At 33.4% G+C, this 19,977-nt stretch overlaps 2 protein-coding genes across 3 annotated transcripts in view; one reads left to right on the forward strand and one right to left on the reverse strand.

The window, feature by feature from the left end:
- Nucleotides 1-19,977, forward strand: part of LOC120327925 (uncharacterized) — a 115,001-nt gene that overhangs the window by 76,767 nt on the left and 18,257 nt on the right. For both annotated transcript variants that reach the window (XM_039394298.2, XM_078114197.1), the window contains exons 17-18: nucleotides 18,719-18,825; nucleotides 19,854-19,970. In XM_039394298.2, the coding sequence (XP_039250232.2) occupies nucleotides 18,719-18,825; nucleotides 19,854-19,970 (224 nt within the window). The remainder of the gene's footprint in view (nucleotides 1-18,718; nucleotides 18,826-19,853; nucleotides 19,971-19,977) is intronic.
- LOC120327926 (uncharacterized) lies at nucleotides 4,968-13,030 on the reverse strand. Its single transcript, XM_039394299.2, has 9 exons — nucleotides 12,593-13,030; nucleotides 12,016-12,090; nucleotides 11,751-11,904; nucleotides 10,890-11,334; nucleotides 10,104-10,383; nucleotides 8,406-8,497; nucleotides 7,100-7,771; nucleotides 6,415-6,498; nucleotides 4,968-6,266 (listed from the first exon to the last, which is right to left on the reverse strand). The coding sequence occupies exons 1-9, from the start codon at nucleotides 12,880-12,882 to the stop codon at nucleotides 5,641-5,643; spliced, it is 2,718 nt and encodes a 905-aa protein (XP_039250233.2). The 5' UTR covers nucleotides 12,883-13,030; the 3' UTR covers nucleotides 4,968-5,640.

The raw sequence follows: 19,977 nt of genomic DNA on the forward strand, positions 1-19,977 counted from the left end.
ATTCCGACATTGTATCAATTTATCAAGTATGACCCGGTATTGTCAGGTTATAGTTTTTGGTCAGAGGACCGCTCAGAGTCGATTGGTACGTAAATGGCAACACATAATAAATTTTCCCCAAAGGTCAAAGGTCGGTCTAAATTGGAGTTTTTGTTTGTTCAAAAACGAGTTGACAAACACAGCTGACATTACATTTTACAAAACTTTAATAGTTTAATTAAAATTGATGCTATTGATCAAGTTACATATAAACACAAAGGGTATGAAAAATGCGATCATTACGCGGACAGATATCTTTAAGACAGCTCTGATTTGAAGTCTTTTTAAATTATGAAAGGTTGCAGTGCAAGATAACATTTATCTAAATTATTGACACAATCATAACCTTTTTCGACCCATTTTAAATCTTAAGGCACAAGAGGTTGATAATATTTATAAAATTTTGTCAGGACCTGCCGTTATATCCTTGATTTAACATGGAACATCATGCCATACTGAGACGCATGGAATCAATAGTGATAAATCTTTAATTATTAGTAATTAATAGAACGTAACGTCATCATTTACGACAGTATCATGCGGCAGTGCAAAATGCCTCTGCACGTATATGAAATCATTCTGAGTCTTTTCTAAACTGCATTTATATAATATCTTTAAACTATTTACTAGAATTTTATTGAGAATATAAAACCTTCCAGTATTTCCTCAGATCTAGACTATAAAGTCCATCTAACCTTCGATTTCTTTCTGGGAACCAGTGGAGAACCCAATTTCGCGAGAAACCCCATTCGAGCCCCCAAAAATTTTGTTTGGTCATCCTCATCATCTTGAAAGATGAGCGAAAATATAAAATCTTGTGTAAAAGTCGAACATCAGTATGTTTCTCAGAGGTAATCTTTGTATGATAGGCACCTGCAAGTTTCTCCCGTACCAGCGATTCCCTTACATTTCTTGAGCTGCTTCAATCAAACAAAATTATAGAATTAGATTATTTAGAAATCATGATTGAAGTCGCCACACTGGACGATTCGCTACTTCTATCACGCTGGTCGACGAAACAAATGTCTATCTATGCGCTAAAAGCGTATCCCTCAGGATTGGCGCTTTGTGGAATTTCCTTACTCGTAGCTGTCGTTGTCCATCTTGTTGTTGTCGTTCATGTAAATATTGTTGCTGTCAAAAATGAAGAAGGTCGCATTTACGGCTTGGTTTTATTTATAAGTCTGAAATAGAACCGGGCGCCCATTTCTGCTTAAATATAATTATAGAAAATCAGTTTAAGTTTCGCCATAAGTGAAATAAGTCTCAAGAAATGTATGGCTAAAAATAACGCCTGATATTAGTTAACAGTAGTTTTGAGTTTTTCAAATTTACGTTCACGAGTTTGGGTTAGGATTTCTCACTTTAACGTCAAGTAGAATGGAACGATTTCGAATCAGAGAAACACACGCTACAATTATTAGATCAAGTCATTTTTAGTTTACAAATACCTTGGCGCGTTAAAATTTGCCTGAATACAATTTCTCCAATAGTGAATGCTGGTTATGCGAATTTGGCACTTATAATTTTTGGACCCTGAGTTTTTATATTTTGAATAGATCAATATTTACATATTTACAAATCTCGCGAAAGCAAACAAAACATGTTTTCAAACATGTAAATTGGTCAAATTATCTGTATTGTTTAGAATACAGATGAACTTGAGAGTTAAATATGAATTTTATTTCTGAAAGACTTCAACATTCTGTAAATCATCTTTCTAACGCCCAAATAGTAGGGCATTTCTAATCAATATTTTCAGCAAATAGTAACATTAGGTATCGTCTAAAAAGATAGTAGGTTTGCGACGTTTTCTTGTTTTGTTTGAAGCCCCGATCAAAAGCTCTCTATGAACATCTTTTAAGTGAGGGTGAGCGATCGAGCCAGCTTGTTACTCTTTATTGTTTTTCCATCTTATGTTAATACGTTGAAACTTGATTTAGACACACAAGAACATTACAAATGAAAATGAGTTTATTTTTTTCAACTTTCTAAATTCTGGGGAAGCAAACCATAGATTTGTTCTCAGATAAAATCAAGCCAAATTTTCACTTACGGTATAGAATTATTTTATACATGATAGTATTGAAATGCTGATATTCAACTTTTCATGGCAAATTGATAACATCAGTCCGTGTGCATGGTAGTTGGTCTGACTTTCAGCCAGGTGACGCTGGTAGTTAAATAAATTTTTGGTTATTCTGAACTAGAACTGTTAACGTATTTTTTTCTAAAATTGTATTCTATAATAATTGAACGAAAAGAAGTTATACTTTTTTAACGGTGCCCAATATATATTATATTTCGTAGGTAACATTGAGTGATAATATAAAATTTAGTAGTTTTTGAACAAATCTAAAATTCTAATTATCATCCATTTTCGATTGAATTAAAAGTATGTTCAGTAGTAATCGAATATATGACTAAAGTACAAAAGTACAAGTTTACTGTGACACAAAATAGATATGAATATTTAAAAAGTTTCGTTGATAAAGTTACGAGCCGTATGTATTTAAAAATTGCAAGAAGCTTCCGTGGAAGTAAATTTATTGGCATACTACATAAGTGCTTTGCCGCTATATGGCAGTAGAGAATCTTCAAGCATCTTGTTTGAGCGCGTGTTCGAGACAATTAGTGAACTAATATGAAATTTTAGCAAAATTTACAAACGCCTGGCATAAAAGTTTCAAAAAAAAATGGCAGTTTATGTGTACGCGTTCGTCTTGTGAAAAATCTGTAGAAAGAAAGCACAATATGTTATAATAATAGGTTATAGCCTTCAATGCAAAAGGAACTACGATAGAGCACTAATAGAGCTTTTGCATTTGCATTGCATTTGCTTCCACATTGGGGCTATAACTGACATAACAATTAAAACTAATTTATGGTTGACTAAAAGCCAAAGTAACACTTTTATGGAATCCAATACAAGATGTAGGAATTTATTCGAACTTTATTGAAATTCATAATACTTTAGATATCAGAATCAACTATATGGTTGATTCGAGTTTAAAAGTTACTTATTTCGAAGCAGAACGATTTGCCTTCAATAATAATGACATAAAAAACGATATCGCAAATACTCTTTGCAAATGGTTGAGATTTCTAAATTTAAAGTGTCAATATAAACAGTAATATTCAAATTCCATCCAGTTATATTTTCGTATCGAAAGCTTGATTCTGCAATAAATTTAGCATAACATACTTCCTTTTATCTCACTGTTTTGACTCCTGTCGTTTTGCTGCTAATTTTATCTTTAATACTGTACCGGTAAGGTGTAAACTGTATTATAAAGATCACGAATTCTTTACATGCCAAACCCGCTAATTTCGGATTATTATGTAATGTATATAAGTACATTCGCTCTTCGCCATCTGACGGACACATGTCAATATATCAATTTAAAATACAAAAGGTCCAGTGTTGTGTCAAGAACATTCCAAAGCTTTATAGTTGGTATTTTCCACCAAAATTGGCATTGTAGGCCATGTGCATGTTAGTTCTATATTGCGTTCAAGCGGTGCAAATGGTACACGACATTTTCAGGCGACATTTTGATTTCTAGAGCGGCGGAGACATGCAGAGACAAATGGTAAATAATACAATCTTGAATGACGTCCTCCTAGAATTCTGATATGATTGTTGTATTATCAACCTGTGATTTCAGTCAATATTGCGATGTCCTTTTAAGTCATGAGATCCGAATTCGTAATTCCAATGTTGACACGGAACAATTTTAATTCATTCTTGTGTTGCGTACATCACTCACGGACACCGGAAGCTTATGACTGTCTTTACTGCCAAACAGTTTACAAGATTATTAAATTTATTATTTATTCAAATTTATGTGTTGCAACATTCTGATGGTGGCATGCGTCACAATCATTTTATTTACTATATGTCTTCATCAGCTGCATTTGAAGCGATTTTATTGATAACAGATATAGTCACAAACTAAAGTTTTGTTTTATTCATGGCTAAGAATGCGGCAAAGTACTGCAAGTAGATCGTCTTTGATTAAATTTCTAAGTCAACATCCTTCATTTCGAACAATGTTTGTTCAAATCGAAGCCTTTATTCAATCCAATGTCTATCGTACTCTACTACATTCCTGCCGTAGCTATGGTGATCTTGTCACTCTCATCTGACATATTTATTGACACGTGTGAACTTGCTTGGTGATTAGTTACAATTCGTTTTATTCGATGGATTCGAATCACAATTACGCAATTTCGTTAGTCTCATTCCCATTTGCATTAGGGACTCCTAGACGTAATCAAACATATTGATCTTGTTTGTCATTGATGTAATGTTGTATTTCACATGGTCGTCTCACGTTGCTCGTGCGTCATATCCGATAAGATTTCACGCAAGTTTTTGATCAATCATAATATATTTTTAAAATGTATTTAGAAAATTATTGCACCATATTGGCAATGTTTTCTTACAGATTGTTTATCTGTACATCAAGTCACATTCTTTATTTAAATTTGCCCGGCCAAACATATCTTCAATATGTATGAATGAATAAATATGTAATATATGATGCCCTTCATAAAAATAGCAACGACAAATCAAAGTTATTTTTTTTGTTTTTGTCGTTTGTCGGGTTATTTTAACCATCTTCTCCAAGATTTTAATATGTTTTTGGTAGAACTTGCCAAGTTAAAGAAGCTTTGGTCGTTTATTGAACAAATCTTCAATGAAAGAACAAAATACGGTTTGGTTTATCCACACTGAATTCCACTTTTACTGGTTCAGAATTGTACGAATACATGTACAAAATTGACGAACAACTGATATGTTTAAGATGAAAATTTAACTCTTTTTACAAATTAAATCTTGAACTAAAACAGGTCAGTTGTAAAAGCTCTTTCTTACTAGCTACGTTCTAGTATTATTCTGTAAAAGCTAAGATCACCAAGACCACTATATTACTTTCTTTTATTTTCAATTCCAAGAAAAAAATAGTATAGAAAAACACAATGTTGTTCAAATAAAAATACAAACATAATAAAATAATAGAAATTGAACACAATGGCAGATTCTTTGAAGAAATACAGTACAAAATCCGGCCATAAAACAGCCCTCGTGTAGTTTGAACGGTCACCACCAAATGCGTGCGTTAAAGCGGCACTTTGTTGACTATTGATATTTAGTTGAATTAGGACAGGAAGGTTTACAGTTTTCTGCAGAGTTAGTTTTGTTACATATTTTTTTAAATATAATAAAATTTCATGTACGAAAAATGTGTATCAATTTCCAACCTGTCATAATTAGAGACAATTTTTGAAGATAATTTTGAACGCTGTTTCATCAACATAACAATTTTCATGGCCTAAGTATTGAAGTCACAGTATATATATATCATGTTCTTGCTACTGTTCATTCATTTATAATTGTAGCTATGTTGGCATGTATACTGTAAAATGTACTAAATTTGAATTGCAATACATTTTATGTTTAGCATAATATTCAATCATAGGACTGTTTACGATATTTCGACTGATAGATAGAGGTGCCATTCAAAAAAATCAACGTCAGTTGAAAACCAGTTAGCCTTTTGGTGAAGTCATAGATATCATAGTTGCAATGAATTATTATATGGCACAATAAATAGGCTCACTTGGTTTGTCTAAATCTGCTAATGCAGAATAAGAATGGCTTACATGAAATTTATTATGCGATCTTCCAAACTTATCTTGTGGTGCTGAACCGTCCGATCCTGTGGATGATTCACGAGAAAGAAGTCGTCCTGGTCGATGAATTGGAAGAGGTGGACGTACAGGCGACGACCCACACGACATTGAGCCTTTCTCCGCCCCGTTTACTCTTGTCTCTTCCTTCGGTGGGCTGTATGTTTTGGTTCTTAATCTTTGTCCAGTAGGCCATAATTTAGGCCCGGATTCTTCATTTTTGGAAACTGTGGTTGCTAGTTTTGATGCTGCATTCTTTGAAGGTTTAGATCGGCTTTTAACTGCGAATCGTCGGGGTTTAGAACTACTGTTAGGTAAATCAACAGAATCATAAACCTCTGAGTAATCTCCGTCGTCATCTTCACAATACGACTGCCGTAAAACTGTGTTGTCTGAATCCCACACATCAGCGTAAATGCTATCAGTTGATTTACCATTGTCTTCTTTCACCTTCGCATCCCAAACATCAGCATACGTGTCAGAATCATAAGAACTTTGTCCCAGTCTTGGAGGAATTAATATTTTGTTACCTGTAAGGAGATATGTTGGTATTATTCAATTAAAAAAAACTTAAACACCCGAATTTTAGAATAAGATCTGTGTACCCTTTGATGCAATCATATAATAACATGATGCAATTGAATATGATCAATTAATGATATTAAATAACTTCTTTACCTGTAATGTCGTGAAAACTGTTTCGTCGAAAATTCCCATTGCTGTAGGTGTGATCTTTGAAGTCTTTGGTTGGCTTGTTTAATTCTATAACAAAAAATAACCGATAGATAAACTTCATGATAGCTCACAAACTATGTCCGTTATGTGGTAGAAATTGAGTGAATGTCAATCTGTAAGATTGTGACCGCTTCGTAACCTCAACTAATTAAATTAATTCAAAGAATGGTTAGTTGACTTGACTATTAAGCTTCACGGGAAATCAAAATTTAGTGCAAACTTTTGATCTAATTTGAGTTTATAAGTTGGTGACCATGTTGTTGTATGTGCACTTCAGTGTTGTAAGGCAATCCGTGTTGAAGCTTGAATTTAAAATTGGCAAACCATCACATTCGAATTTATCAGTCTGTAGAACAAACAGTCTGACGTTGTCAAAGATGATCTCTGGTATTTTATTGACCAGTTTATTTTAAACTTTTATACCAATTTCCGAATGAATAACTTTTGGATTATATTCAATAGTTTGGGAAAAGTATAGTGAGACATGAGGTCGTTGCAACAATGCTGCTATCGGTTAATATAGATAATGGTACTGGTTTTTCATGTATCAGTGGCTATCCATCTAGACTAGAGATTTCTCGGTAGTGATGGCATAAAATGCCTCACAGAATATTTATAATCTACTCACCTTGCTGATTCTTCTTGTCTGTTTTCTTCATTAATGCATCGATATTCATTTTGAATCCGTTTTGTGTTGGATGAACAGTTTCATATCTATTATCATGAGACCTTTGCAAAGAACTATAAGCTTGCGAGGAGAAAAGAAAAGTTCGTTTTTCTTGTTTGATACCGCTATTATATACAACAGAGTCGTTTTTGCCTTGTGTATTGGTTTCCAAATTGTGATCCGATGACGCAGATTGTGTTCGTTCATTGACTGTGATTATATCTTCAGTTCCGTTATTGTCTGTACTTAGATCATATGACAAGGTGGAAGACTTTTTGGTTTCATCGGTTGCATGAGGCGGCGATACATTTTGTTTCAGCGATTGTGTACCCATATTAGATGACGATATTTTCTTTTTGATTGTTTCGATAATATTTTCCGGTTTGTCATCGTTTTGTTTTTTGTTTGTCTCTTGTTCAAAGAGGTTTATATTTTCTCCAACTCCTGTATTATGTGGAATACCATTTGCTGGTTTTGATGCGTTTTTCACCGGACTTTGCTCCACACTTTTACTTTCAAAAATTCGACAAATATCATCAACACTCAAACGCTTCTTCGTTAATCTGTGGAAACCACTATCCATGCTATTGGTATCGCTATCAGAATCGTGAGTTTTTGCGGGTTCTTTTGGTTCTGTTTAAATAAAAAAAATGCAAAATGAAATCTGAAACGCCAAAATTATTCAGGATATAATGTTATATAACTAATTAAGCTATAGAGACGTGTGTGCATATAATATATGCACATTTGTTAGAGGAACATGCACGTGACGCGTTCATTAGGTGGTAAAAATACACATGTAATATTTACATATACTGTATAAATGAGTAAAACATCACTGAAAATCCTGATTGACCTGTCTCGTATGCTAATTGCAAAAATCCAAATGTCAGTATTATTCTACTTATTTAATCATAGCGAATAAACAACCGGCATATACCTCGGCTTTCTGGTTATCTTAATACATTATAAAGAATTATGTGCAAAGCACATGTTGTGTTTATGGTACAATTGATTAGTTGATTTGACAGCTTGTGCAAAAGTGGAAAATATACTTGCTGTTACTCGTTAATCAAATTACTGGATAACTACATTATTTTGCTACCACGCCTATTAGTTGAAGTATATGAGAGAGTAAAAAAATAATTTGGATTGGCAATAATAAAAAAAAAATCACGATTAAACTAAATCAATTTTGCAACATGTTTGATCTTATTTTAAGTTCATCGTGTTTAATAATATATAGCGGACGTGTAACATAGCTCACCCTTGTCATTGCCAGCATTGATTTTGGACTTTTCCTGTTCGTGAGATATACTTGCATTACGTTGTGAACAGTCTGACATATACCTCTTGTTCCTGCAAAATTAAAACACGGAATTGATCAACTTTGTTGCGGCAAACCAGTTAGCAAAATCAGTGACTTGGCCTGACCAGTGATTTATTCTGAGCCTATTTTCTGTTATCTTTGCACTCCTGATTATATCACAATTATATAGTCATTACATATCTCTATTGATGAATAAAAACAAAATTGTGTTTTTGACAAATATACATTGTTCAGTCCAAATTCAAGTGCAGACAATGTTAGACATGTTGATTAATTCTTAGATTCATGTCATTTCCTAATTATTTTCGTTTGGCAAACATCTGGTACATCATGATAACAAATTGGCCGTACTCACTACCAAAGTTTCTAAGTATTTTTTAATGTATCCATGCAATTTTATTCTAGAGAAATAATGTGTGAAGTAATGGTAAATTTAATACTGTAAGTTTATTCAAAAGCATATATAATATTTCCCGTACTTTTGCCTGTTATTTCTATCATGTCTTTTGAAGAAATCAACCAAGTGTCGAATAACCATTATTTATTTTCTACTAATTGCATATATATCAAACTAAATAGAGTAAAGGATAAACATTATATATAATAAAAATAACATGCATATAAGATCATTAAATCTTCTCTAATGATGATATTCGCTGCTATCACATATTTAATGATTGTTTTAATATTTTCTTTTTCCTTGTCATGTTTCTATTTTCACGTCTATCATAGTTTATCGAATTTCTGCAAAACGCTGATTAATAGAAGGCTCGCAATGGTCATAAATATGATTTTATTTCTACTCTTTAAAAACATTTTTAATCTGCCTGAAAACTCATATAGACACTGGTCAAAGCTCTATGCATAATAATCTAATGCATTTATAAGAGAACTACATAATCAATGCACTTGATCTTAATTACTGAAACTCATAAAACTATTAAATTTTTTTAATGGAACATAATATTAAACACGATTGCGAAACTTGGTAGTGAAATCCATTCATTGCGCATTTCCGCTAACGTTCTGGCACGCGGGCTATCAAATCTGTATTATATGTTTAATGGCGATTTAATCCTTTTGCATGCCAGCAAAATTCGATTTTTTAATTTAGAAAAATGGAATGGATAACTGGTCGTGACAGGGTGTACTATTTTTAATCGAACACCAACGCAGTATTCGTTTTATTCCACGCAGTTTTCGATCGATTTGTGACATTTGTCGTGTATTTAACGTATTTCCGCCACGGAATGGAACTTTGTGGAAAATTTTGCCATTGCGAACAACCAAAGTTGGACTCCTTTACCTTTAAATATTTAATTCAATTTATCTTCAAATTCGATGAACTCACCTCATATTTAAATACAGTTTCTAATTAAGTTTATCAGTCTGGAAAATTTTTATTCTTACGTGAAAGCTGACCTGTCTCAATAACACGTTTGAAAACGATATTTTGTACTTTACGTAAAATTTTAATCAGAGTTTCTTATAAATCATAACGTAAGGAATTCCCAAAAAAGGGAAAATTTATTATTAAAACGACATCTTTGCTATATTAAATAAATTAATAAATAAAAGTTATCATTGTTATTTTCGTGCACATTTAGACTCTTTAGAATTTTGATATGTACTCACTTTCGTCGTTCATGAGTATCATAGGATCCGTCAGTGGCTCTTCTCTGAAGGGTATTCCGTTTTTCTTTTCCCGTCAATTCCAGGGCTATATTTTCGCTTGAACCAACTAAGAACGATCTCGAACCATCCGATTCGTCTGCCGACAATGTCACGTGATCGTATCTGAGGCTTCGTTGTTGTTCTTTGATTAATTTATTAATGGATCTAACTGACCCTCTACTTTCTCGTTTACTGATTTGCTTTCGAGTCAACATTAGGCTATCGTTATGTTGGAGTGGTGCTGAAAAGGAAAAGATTTTGTTTGTTATAATCCAGCTCACCAGACGGGTTTAATCTCAAATGACATTTTGTCGCATTGTTTGGATTATGATTGTTTGATACAGTGATCACAATAGGCATTTTTGCTGTATTTTACAAGCCTCATACAGTCAGTCAGTATTTATTCTTTCACCAAACTGAAAATACACTTGATGCAAACATAAAATAGGAAACAACATAAAAATGGTATTCTGGGTGGAAAGGAGCCGCGGAAAACCAATATTGGTTTTAGAGCAGCGACACCTGTTTCTCAAAATTCAGTTTTATATGCAGATTTTCAAAAATTTCGTGTCCCACTTGTCCCAGACTTTTTCCCCTTGCACCAAACGTAACCCGATTGTACCACACTTGTACCACTCTTGTGGGTAGGGGAGGTGTAAAACAGAACGGAAATGGTTACAATGAACATATGGAGAGCGATTCGTACAAGTGAAACAATTTGCCCTTTTCGCATAAATTTTTACTCACCTTTAACAATTATACTGTTGTTGGCTGCTTCCGTCGTTGAAACAAATGTATAATTGATTGGCAACATCAATGACCTCTTTCGTTGACTCCCTTTTATGTTTTGCTGGTATATGGATACCCTTCCACTGGCTCTTGATTCTCGTTCCATACCCGACAGATAACTGGTAGCGGACATGTTTGATTCGCTTACACTTCGAAAGTCACGCGTTATGCTTCTATTTCTTCCAGTTTTCTGTCTTTTTCCTTTTGCTAACATTGCAGAAACGAATATTAGTGCTACGAGGAGAAGTCCCGCCAATACAGCAAGTATGATGACAATAAAGTTGGTCTTGTTTGATAATGTCCAATGTTTTTCCTCTCTTACATCTGACCTTCCTGATGATGTTCGCTGAAGTCCTGGTGGGGGTATCTTGTTTGCATTCTGTTCGCATGGAATCTGCTTTTCCTGTGATAAAATAATGAACATGTTGTTTTAAACTCATACATGCGAACATCAATGTTTAAATTACGGGTAATGATTTATATTAGCAATGTATACAGTTAGGACTAGAGATGGATATATATGGTACGAATCGCCATTTGTATGGCCCGTTCCGTTAAGAGTTATTGGGCTGCAAAATTAACAGCGGGTAGAATTTCGGTGGATAATTGATTGGGGCTGAGTGCATGGCTCAAATATATGGACACAAATATGTCAAAACAGTCACCGCTATCATGCGCTGTTCGTTGAGAAAAATCCAGAAAAAAGTGCTTTGAATTTGCTTCAATATTTTGCCTTTCCTAATAACACCAATGTTAGGAGAATTTATAGAAATAGTTTTAACAAGTATGACAGTGATAACTTCCTAGTGAAATGAATACCTGAGATGCACGTCCGTTTGAAGAAGCGCAAAATGGGCCAATTTCCCCAGTATTCGATTTGCAAAATCTGATTGACTTTTTCACTTGATTCGTACAAGTTTGATTTATCCATTCACTCCACGATCCCGTACATGAAGATTTATCCAAGCACGATCTGCAAGTTAATTTATTGAAAATGAGAATTATTCTCTGTGTGACCTCTGCAGGCTGCTATTGGCCTATTTACAACAGTGTTGTAAGAATGTAACGACGAAAATCGCTATACCTGACTTGGATACGAACGCAGTCACGCTGACATCTCCTTATGCGCATTTGAGTCGCCATGTAGCACTTCCCCATTCTGAAAAATAAATTGATATAATATAGGTCACAAAACATTAACTAAACTCATATCTATGATAAATTATTATTTTGGTTTATTTTTTGAAATCTGCATTGAACCAAATATTTTCTTTCCTGAATTTTCAAATATACAGAAGAATTGCGGTTAGGGATACTCCGTGATCGATCAAAATTGAAATTCAATATTTTTTTTCAATTTCATTTACGTTTCAAGTATTGATACATTGATATATTTAGAATCAATCATTATACGTGCCAAATTTATCGGTATAAGATTTTGATCAACACTATTATTGTGGTGAAAAATGTGTGAAGTTCATCGAAAATAGACTAAATATATAGTAAACTATTTTCTACTTTCCTTTTTAAGCCTATTTGTACAGTACGCCATCGAGACAACTTTTGGCTGCGTTATAATATGTAACTGAGAAAATGGAATTCCGAATTCGCTGTTAGATAACGATAATATCCATATTAAGATAATGTTAAAAATTTCATACCTAGCCGTACAAGCAGACCAATCGCCCCATTCTCCCTTCCAATTGCACTGGCAGGTTTGCCTTGAATTGACGCTGACATCGCTATAATGAAGTACTCTCGTCGTCGATCTTTCTTGTACAAGTGTCGGTTGTTCAGGAGGTGGTTCGTTCGCTTGATTTCCGGATACTCCAGACCAATCAAATCGCGGTTTGAAAAAAGATTTTTCTGACTGATAGCGACTGAGTTCTTCTTCTCCTAATGCATTTCCCGTCAAAAGGATCATTACACTGATAATACCGAACATCCCCATTGATTCTTTTGTATTCAAATCCGTGTTATTGAAAAAGTTGTTTCTTGTCTAACAGTTACATTCGTTTTCGATAACAATATAGCTTGATCAAAAAATTTTAGATTTTAGCATTTCAGAGTTTTGTATTTTCTGCAACAAAATGCAATAAAATTGACAGTGTGCGAGATACAATTACACATAATGATAGAAAAAAAAGGTTGGAATGGTCGGTCCAACAAAGGATATTAATTTGATAATGAATTTGACGGATTTTTTAACGAAAATGTTTTTTTTTTACATGTTGTTTACTTAATTAAATAAAATTCCATATGAGGTCAATAACCTTTCAGACAAAACATGCCCTTATGAACTATTCAATTTTAAATTTGGCCAGACGTTTTAATTTCAATCAATTTGGCATTGTTCGACAATCGCGAACTGACTTCTCTTATTAATTAAATGTTATTCACTTCTTTCTCGTATAAATTTTGCGAAAAATCAAAATTAACAACGCAAAAATTAGTTAAGATGCGTCGCATACCAAAATCAAGTAATCGTTATACCTCATCATTCATAACATTACGTTTTTTTTTAAATGTCGTTAACTACGAATACTTATTTATAAATAACCTAAAACTGATATTTCAATTTTTAACCTTTTCTGATACTGATTCACTAGACAGACAAAACACCTTTCTAGTCGGGTTATCAGTTCACGTTTTTGACATATCATACTGTCTGTTCGTAGCAAACTGTTCTTTTTTTTTAACTAGAAGGGAATTTATTAACCAATTTATCACTTGAAACATTTCGACTTCACTGGCTGTTTTCCTAATCGTATTGGCTTGAACAAGTTCAAATCTCACGCCAATAGGGACTCACTAACGCTAAACCACCAACATATTTCTATATAGTTACGTTACTTCTTGGCACTTCATTGGGCGACTGTTGTAGATTCGCTCAAAGATCAGTGTTTTTTTACTTTTGAGTGAATCTTGCATGGCTTTCGCAACTTTTTTTTTCAAAACGTCCTGGATTTTAAATTAAATAAGCTTTCGAGCACTATTTGCATTTTGTTGAAGCTCAATATGCATATTCTGTCTTCACATGTAGTGTTTTTAGAACGCATTTCGGCCTAATATCGTTGAGGTCTGTTTGAAAGTCAATTACATAATTTTGCGTATTTATTAGATTCATTTTCGTTCTTACTTTTATAGCTTTCCCTGCAAAGTAATATTTAGTAATAGGCCTATCTAAACTGCACAACTTGTCTAAGAACCATACCATGTCCAATGCTTCCCTCAAATCAATTATTATACTGGCAACTATTGCGTTGCACGATTCGTCTGAAAGACGCGCTGACTAGAACAAAACGTAAATGAATAAGCACGAAGCAGTTAACAATATACAATTTTCAAACACATCGGAAATCAATCGTTTGGCGAATTACCATACTTTTCAATTGTGGGAAGTTTCCTGCGGTTTTGAATTTGTATGTGATTATGGCCTTCGACATCATGGCGTCAATCAAGTAGTACAATATTTAAAAGTAATTTTTAATATATAGGTAAAAGTAACTCGCATTTAATAAGCTCATCCATAAGTTATTTAATGTAGATCAGAGGAGAACTCAAACTTTCTTGAAAATATTGTTTTTTATACAAGAAACATTTTATATGATATAAACGACTAGACTAGACGCGGATGTACTGCATGATTTAACTGATGCACTTGCGAATGACCGAAAATCAATTTTCCAAATTCTAAATAATATTCATAAAAATTATGGATTTCAAGTAATGATTTATTGTAATAATGATAAATATTATACTAATTTATATAATTAACCTGTGAAATCTGAATAATAGGGATGATGACTAGTTCGGACATAAGGCACGCCCTATTTTTAGAGACTAATTATTTATTTCATGCATTAAATAGGCCCAAAGCTGAGATGTCTAATTACTCAAATGAGATGAATGTGTGATCTATTTTTTTTAAATATTTTTTGTTATAGCCCTCTTTTTTTTAAACTATCCTTGATCCTAAATTCGCTGCTATAAGTCAGTAGGCACATCCTATTTCTAAATAATAATCATTCATTTGATTCACTTAACAAAGGCACAAATTTGAAATAGTCAAATTGCGATCGCATTTTTGCTTATAATTTTTCTCAACCTACAATTCGTTACAGGTATCGTATGCTAAATTATTATGTCGACTTACAAAAATGTCGCGTCTATATTAAAGTCGTCATTCTCACGCTGTTTATTCGATACTATATTCCTGATAATTATTGTGACGCAATAATAGGAAATATCGATTGATGATATTTATTGTGAAACCAAACTCGAGCTTGTTTTAAAGCATTATTTCGAATACTAAATAATAGCGCTGTACACTTTCCGTTTACCTTACCCAGCTAAAAATGTTTTTCGAAGCTCTCTTGGTCTTATATTCTGCTCGGTAGCGCGTATATCATAAGAAATTGGCATAACAACAAATGCAACTAACAATGTTTCTCGCCTTCTTATCAACTAAAACGGAAAAGGATGTGGTAAGCATTCCTTCTGTACAAATTATTATCTCCCGTATTAAGATTAGCTTTTCTTTCACGCTCTTTTTTTCTTTTGTCGCTCATCCGGCCCAGGATAGTGCTTTCCCAAACATGAACCTATGATAAGAGGCACGTTTTAAATATGCATTAAATATGGACCAGCGTGTGCTTGTTATATACATACAAGGATGCCCCGACCAGAGATTTTCTCCCGATCTATTAGCGATTGTATATCTAATTACCGCTGCGTTTTATCGGATTAATGAACGTACAAAATTAAACCGTTGGTTATTTATCCTTCCTTCTATTTTCTCTCAATGCCTATTAAAATCGAAAATTTTGACTTGTGACATGTATGATAAGTACATAAATGATATATCAAACGTGCTTTATATATGGATTATGCTCTGCTGCGAACAAAAGCATAAATGTAGAATACAACAAATACGGATCAATCGTATCAATTTATTCTCTAAAACCGCGTTCTTGGAAATTAGTCTCCAAACGTTTCTCTGACGTCAAAGGTATATTCGAGCACCCGACATTGAATGAAAAATCGTGCTATGAAGAACGTATTATTATGAAGCATTGAAAATCCCTTATTAGACAAATTTCCCTTGGTGTACTAGTAAGGGAATGTTGCGACAACCTTACTTACTTACAACCTCACGTCTTTTCAGTGATGGCGTACTGGTATAGGCCATATAGAGGTTGTATATGAGCCCCATAAACATTTTGAATTATTTTCATTTTATTGGTCCGGCAGCCAGCTATCAGGAATCTGTTTTAAAAACGTATTCTGCGTTTCTTAGTTTTCGAATCTTCGCGTAAATATGGATGTGGTTGTTTCCCCGACCCTTGACCCCAAAAATACCTTTCTATACCTACTACTACTATTTTGATGCCTATTTTAATGGTGTTTTTGCGAATTTACAATCGTATTCTGAATATTTAGCAACCTTTTGTTTGAATAGGATATGTAATTTTCTCTTAGTCGATGCTCGGGGGAAACATCAATTGCAACATGGCATTCATAGTGAAAATTTTGCACACGAAATAGGATTATTCGCTAATTTGAAACTGTGAAATTAATTCCATATCCCCAGCCTGTATCGAAATCCCTCCCGTGACCTTGTATGACACTTGATAAAGAAACAGAGATAAAAACATCATTGTTGGACTTGTTGTAACTAGTTTCAACCATACATGAGGAAAGTCTCACAGTATTTCTCTATGGCTACATGCTGAGAGCTTTGTTTCGAGGAAAACCTAAAACACACATAAAATTAATGATTATCTTATTCAAAAAATCCATTACAGATAAAATAATTCAAATGGAAACAAATTGATCCGCAGGCGATTTTTGAAATGGATACGATCATTTTCCAAAATAATAACCATTTGTACATCTCTTTGTTTTTCTTAATTAAGGATTCGATAATATATATCATATAAAAAACTCAGAATGATAAAAATAAAATTACAAAATAAAAATTTCAAATTTCTACAGCCAAATATCGACCGTATTCAAAAATCACAATTTGGATTAGGCAGATGTAACCTAATTAAATTCCCCATTAAAACAGACTAATAAATCATTTCTATTTGTCACTCTATCAATTGAATTTGTCAAATTATAATTATTTCATTTGAACGATGTTTTTTTTATGATAATAATATACAATGAAAAGTGGAGAAATTTTTAAAAAAAAATGCGAAAAATTTGAAAATTTTCTGAAGAGAAAGGAGAATTAATTATAGTTTTACGAATTTGTATAATAGAAGTATGAGATTTAACTAAATAAATGAATTTAAATTTGAATATAAGAGACTAATTGTCTGTAAAAATCCGAAAAACTCAAATATCAAGTTAAATTGGCAAATAAAAATAGTGCCAATGAAATTTTTTTATCGGCAACATTTTGTTTAATTAAAACCCGAATTTCTGATTTTTATCAGAAAGATTATATCAATGGTATGGGAAATGGTATGATTGTTCTCTAGTGCTGCTTAGTCTACAATTTCTACCATCCCACCCACACTAACTTCAGTGTGCTCTACCCACGCGGGATTGTCGAAAAGATGGCTGACCGACCATGAAAAACGTCAAAACACGATTTCTATGCTTTAAAATGAAACAGAAAAATCTTGTGTAAAATATCGGCCACGTATTAGCTTTAAAATAAATTTTAAAAAGTATTAAAAGTAATAGCCTTTTGGCAATATGTGTTGGTTGAGTTAGACAAAAAATTTTCGAAACAAGGATCCCCTCAAGACTAACGACAACAAAATAGCAAAGCGAATTATAGACGAGGATATATTCAAAATTGTTCTAAAACGCTCCGAACAAGACCAGGTACAAGCAGTCACATATATCTAATGATGCCTTAAAGATGCCTCATTTGGGGGACGAGGCGGCCATGCTTCAACAGACCCCACTGGCTACGCCTATGGATGTTTTGCGTTCAATATTAATCATGCATTTTATCTACAATACTAACGGTCGCTATTACTAAAATCGAATTCCAACTCTCCAAATTCTGTCCGTTTGGGAGTCTCACTAGACCCTTTATATTATAGACATTGTCTTTTGTTGGATTACTTGCAACGGGCTGCCAAATGCCAAAAATAATTTTTTTGTTTGCGAGAAAATTTGAGAAAAAATGCTAAACATAACGTTTTATTCTGCGTGCCAATGAAATATTTTCAATATGTCAAGCAATATAAATTATCTGCGTCAATACCGGTAATGGCCATCGAAAATGACAGATTGGTCAGCACGAAGTATATATAATGCGTCGTATAAGATAGATAGTTCAAGCGATACTTTTATGTGCATGCCTCCTGCAATAAATTAGGTAAAAGAAATATGATGTACTTCATGCAAGTTATGGCATGCATATAAAGGTGTATTAAATGAAATTAAAATTAAAAAAATGAACACGTATTAAAATGAAACAAACCTGGTTGAGATATATTGGGAACTGACTCCATAACAAAATTGAAATTGTAACAGGACTTATTGAACAATATATGAGTAAATTTGTAATATGACTGATTCTTGGCTTCTGCTTTCAGCTGTCAAAATTGATATATAAATGTTTTAAATTAGCACTATTTCTACCTATACGGTTGAACTGCAAGCTTTCTCAATATTTATTAGATATTCATATTTATTGACAATTTGCTTTTTAAACGTTTTTTTAATTATTGAAAGATTCAGCGTTTACATAACGTGACTGATTTTAGTTCGTCCTTACTTTTTCGTGTGATGTAAATTAAACGTTTTCTTTCTTACAGTTGCATTAAATCATCAGACCAAAGGAAGACCAATGGATCTTAACAACACTTTATTTGAACTTAACGGAGGATGCGGATACGTTTTGAAGCCCGAAACATTACTCAAAGTAAGACTTGAAGTTTTAAAATGTTTTGAAGTACACCATTCCCTAAATACGTCTGAAAAGTTTCTCTTGGATAAGTAAGGCCAGTTGGTCAAGTAACACAGATCCATAACGCACTCTTTTAATGTCAAAGTTTTCTACGTGCCTCTAAAAATAAAGGTTCTGGATGCCTCTCAACCTCTGGTTGCCTTGCCAAATTTTTAATTTAAATCTTGATACTTCACGTTTCTCCACCTGTCTTGGAATTCACTTGATTTTCGGAAACTACCTTCAAGCTTTCTGTAGACGTAAGGTCAATCGTACGATCGCACTTTGACTACTCGGCATTTCGTATTCTCTAACGACAATTCCATAAATTGTAATGTGCCTTGTAAAAAAAACGCTTTGAAGTTTTTCAATCAAACAAGACAATCAAAATCACAATAGAGTTATAAGAACGAAGGAAATCGATATACAAAACAAATATTGATTTGGAATAGATATTTCTTCACAGCAAAATTTGGCTATTTGGATGGGAATCGAGGGGTGTTTTATGGACGTGGTCACGGTTTCGAAACCATAACCCTCTAAAATTAGTTCTCGAAAGAATCCTACACATTAGATTGGGCAAATACAATATCTATTGAGAGAGCATACCTGCGTTTTACATTTCTTTCTTTATTTTCATATCTCCTACTAACATATTTTAAAGTTCGTTGAGTGGAGACAACTCTATATCTCCATTTAAGGAGACCTTCAACCCAACTGTGCTGTTATAAAGTGAATATAATGTACTATACCAAACTATTTATCGCGTCCAAGCATCATAGTATCAAAATGTGACGTCATATCAATGCACCGAGTGAAGAGAAATTGGCCAAAGCCTAATGTCACCTATCCCCTCCTCTTTAAATATGCCTTTGTGTTGATCTGAGCTGTTATAAAAACAATATCATGTGCTAATTATTACAAATTATTAAACTAGCCGAAATCCTTCTTCGAAGCAAAAATTTCCGCAAGTTCATTACACGTTTTTATGCTTCTTTGTTTAGGATGAATACTTCAATCCATTGCAGCCTGGTCCGTTTACAAAAATGATGCGGCTTCGAATCATCAGTGCTCAACAACTTCCTAAACCACCAGACAGTGTTCTTGGCGATAGAGGAGAGGTAGAAA

Source organism: Styela clava, chromosome 7 (genome assembly GCF_964204865.1).
Source record: "Styela clava chromosome 7, kaStyClav1.hap1.2, whole genome shotgun sequence".
NCBI lineage: Eukaryota > Metazoa > Chordata > Ascidiacea > Stolidobranchia > Styelidae > Styela > Styela clava.